This window comes from Melampsora larici-populina (genome assembly GCF_000204055.1).
Source record: "Melampsora larici-populina 98AG31 unplaced genomic scaffold MELLAscaffold_34, whole genome shotgun sequence".
NCBI classification, from domain to species: Eukaryota; Fungi; Basidiomycota; class Pucciniomycetes; order Pucciniales; family Melampsoraceae; genus Melampsora; species Melampsora laricis-populina.
In genome coordinates this window covers 487,827-491,177 of record NW_006768798.1, presented here as the reverse complement: position 1 = coordinate 491,177, position 3,351 = coordinate 487,827, and the positions used below count along the sequence as shown (strand labels likewise).

The 3,351-nt window shown below is 43.3% G+C and overlaps 1 protein-coding gene across 1 annotated transcript; it reads right to left on the bottom strand.

Annotated features, from left to right (window-relative positions):
* Positions 1-280: 280 nt before the first annotated feature.
* MELLADRAFT_109120 (uncharacterized protein) lies at positions 281-2,522 on the bottom strand (the record flags this gene model as incomplete). Its single annotated transcript, XM_007412988.1, has 5 exons — positions 281-1,753; positions 1,829-2,023; positions 2,085-2,191; positions 2,256-2,395; positions 2,482-2,522. The coding sequence occupies 5 exons, from the start codon at positions 2,520-2,522 to the stop codon at positions 281-283; spliced, it is 1,956 nt and encodes a 651-aa protein (XP_007413050.1).
* Positions 2,523-3,351: the final 829 nt, after the last annotated feature.

The following is a 3,351-nucleotide window of genomic DNA, read 5'->3' as shown; positions in this document are numbered from 1 at the left end:
GCCTATCAAGACTTGTTGAGCTCAGTCCGATGCTATAGTAGAGAAACCCATGATCAGCGTTCAATGTCCATTCACTCGAGGTCACGATGTTTGTCTCAATATAAAGGCCCTTCACAAATGAATTATCCCAAAAACAGACCCAAATCTTGCTAGCAAATGCTATTTATACATCATCAATTTGGTTGATCATAAACTCAGCTTCATCAAACATTCTCTAAATGATTACATACAAACAAAACACATCAATTGTACTTGCAAAGCCTAAATCCTCTAAACGTGTTTACTGATCCTGTTCTATATGTTTCACTCGTTTTCCTTGTAATGGACTTGGTTCGAAACATTCACTTTCTAATAAGTCGCCACCAAAAAATGTATCCATTTGTTCAGGTTGCATCGGCACAAATGGATGCAATGAACCCCTAAGAACGTTTGAAGGTCCTGCTCGCGATGACTCAAATTGGTTTTGATTATTGCTCATTTTACCAACACCGAACAAAGTAGGCGATAAGGGTAAGCTACTACCCTCTTCATATGATCGATCTTGTTCATCTGGCTTATCTTCATGTGATCTTGAAAGCGAGACACGCTTGGGGTCGGGTTGCCAAGATTCTTCATCAAAACTAGAATCGGGTAACGGTCGTTTTCCAATAAATTCATCACGATCTTCCAGATGATCATAAGGTCCCTTGATCGACAATCGTTCAGAATCCCCAGCCCACAGATCAATGAGTGATTTTGATACATCACGAGTTTGGCTCGGTTGTAAATTCGATCCATCACGAGACTGACTCGGTTGCAATTTGGATGAATCGCGAGACTGACTTGCTCGACTTTCGATCGTAGCATCTTTACTTCCAGCTTGTAGTTGCAAAGTACTCTCGTCCTGCTGAATTGAATTCAGACTATCACCTTCCTCTTCAAAGCCCTTTCGATTGGATTCAACGCCGGTTCGATTTCGAAACATAGATTCATAACCTCTCGCGTTCCATTCTCGAAGTACACTCGGAGGCTCTATCAAAGGACTATCCTCTATATCGGCTGGATTCGCATACCCCGCACGGAATCTTGCGGTCTCAAGTATATCCCTTGTTACTAATCTTGCGGCTTCCTTTGCTGGTGTTCGAGCAAGTTTAGATCTTGGAACTGAGAAATGCAAAGTTTGAGGTGGTGGAATACCAGCCATCATTGAATCTTCTTCTTCCCATTCACGTGATTTTCCCTTCTTTGAACTTTCACCAATGCAAGGTTGGAGTTTTTTCTTACTAGGACTTGTGAAGCTTTCTAGAGTCGTCTTTCTAAGATCAGCGATACCGTTCCAACCGGGATCGTTGACTTCCGCAGGAAAAGCGATCCGACCAGAAGTACCCTCAGGACCGATCCCCCTTGGCTTCGCAGGTGTGCTTACCTTAGGTCTACTGTGATTGGTTTGAATCATATTCTTCATGATAACTTGATGCAAGAGTATCGAACCTCTTCCAGCAGATTTTCGACGTGGCGCTGGCGAGCCGTCCTCTCTCCCCGAATCACCCTCGTCGTCACCAGGCACGATAGGAGAAGCAGTGAAACCAGAAGCAAGTGAATTACTGTGCGAATTATTCAAGATGTGTGAAATATTTTGAGCCGTTGGATTCTGCAAAGTATTGTCTGGTGAATCGAAACTCAAATCATTCCAGACCGGACGGCGAAGACTTGCTGTTGAACCGCTCTGATGACTCATGTCAACCACTGGTGGTCCAGAAGGTACGGCCGGATCCTGTGTAAGTTATCAGGACTGGGTTGAATACTGATACTTCATATAGGGATGTTCATAGCAAAAGCAAATACGAACAAGGGAGCTTGATGATAGGTCCTGATCTTCGTTGGGTGATGGGGGTACGTCCTGCGAAACATCTTCTGAAGCCAGGTCGTTTTGTAAAGATTCATCGCGCCTTTCGTCTTCGGTCAGTTTGGAGGTTTCCGTCTCGTCGTCGTCGTAACCTGACAGTTGAACATTTGCAGAAGCCTCAAAGAAGTGTTGCCAGAACTGGACATATCACAGTTGATCAGATCAACCTTAAACATAATGACATTTTAAGAAGACTAACTTTGAGGCCTTCCCATATCCCTCTACTTGCTTCACCATAACGCTCCACCTCTGGTAAGATTTTATGAGTGATAGTACGATGGGTTCGTCCAAAGTTGGCATCGATGTCTGGATGAAATTTGATCGGTCAGGACGCGAGAAAGGGTCGAATTTGTCAAAGTATGGGACTCACTCTGAAGAAGTGAAACGAGAATCTGATCAACTTGTAGACAAGCTGCATCACATTCTGCTGGTGAAAGTTCATTGATTTCTTCATCAGAAAGGAGCTTAGGATTCTTCGGATCGTAGAACAAGCGACGATTTGATGATGACCTGTTGAGACATGATGTAGAAGGCAATCAGTTAATCAAAAGACTTTCATGTTGTCCTACCATTTCATAAAAACAACTTGGACTCACATGTTTGACAGGTTTTCTGAAAGTCGTGATGCTGCCTCCATGCTGCCCAATCTCAACCCCGCGACACACCGTCAACACCGGAGCGGGTGAGCGGGTTTCACTTTATCCGACCCGAATCATGACCAGCTTTTCGAGTTGCAAGAAATGTTTCCCAGAGTCCTTACAGGCAGCGCATACACTCAACTTCGAAACAAACTTGTTGGACAGCTCGAACTTCAGAATCATTCATTTTGCACTTCAGAATCCAGATGGACCGCTCCCAAGTCCTAAATTCATGTCTCCACCAAAGATTTTTATCAGCTCCAATACTAGCAACTTGAAATGAATTCATCGGAATGGATCCTGCGAATGTGAGTAGGTTTCAAAGCTGACTTCTTCTCCATGTACACTACAGACTCGCTAATCGTAGTTTTCTTCAGATAATCACAGACTGCAGGTAAATGGGGAAGGATGAAGCAGAATTGCTTATACACATTTTCTGGCGACTTGCCCCTTAGACACCATGCGCACATTTGATGCAAATGTATAGGCTAGCACTGCAAACATTATTCATCTTCCCCCAGTGGGCAGGAAAAAATGAATGGGAGTATGATTTGTCATAAAATGATCCATCGCTCCACACCTGAGCCATAACACTCATGCACACTATGGTTGCTACTGTCAAAGGCTTGTGAATTTCAGACGGATACCGCAAATGCACAAATCCAATGTTCTCACTCAAAACTTAACAGTTCAACATGTGAGAGCAGATTTGAGATCCTCAGTCTTATGTCTGTGTATGTATAGCTTTTCTGAAATATTGACCTACAGTTATCCATGAATTGTCCAGGCGTTGTTTTTGAGTGGAAATTTCAATTTGATAATAAAAAA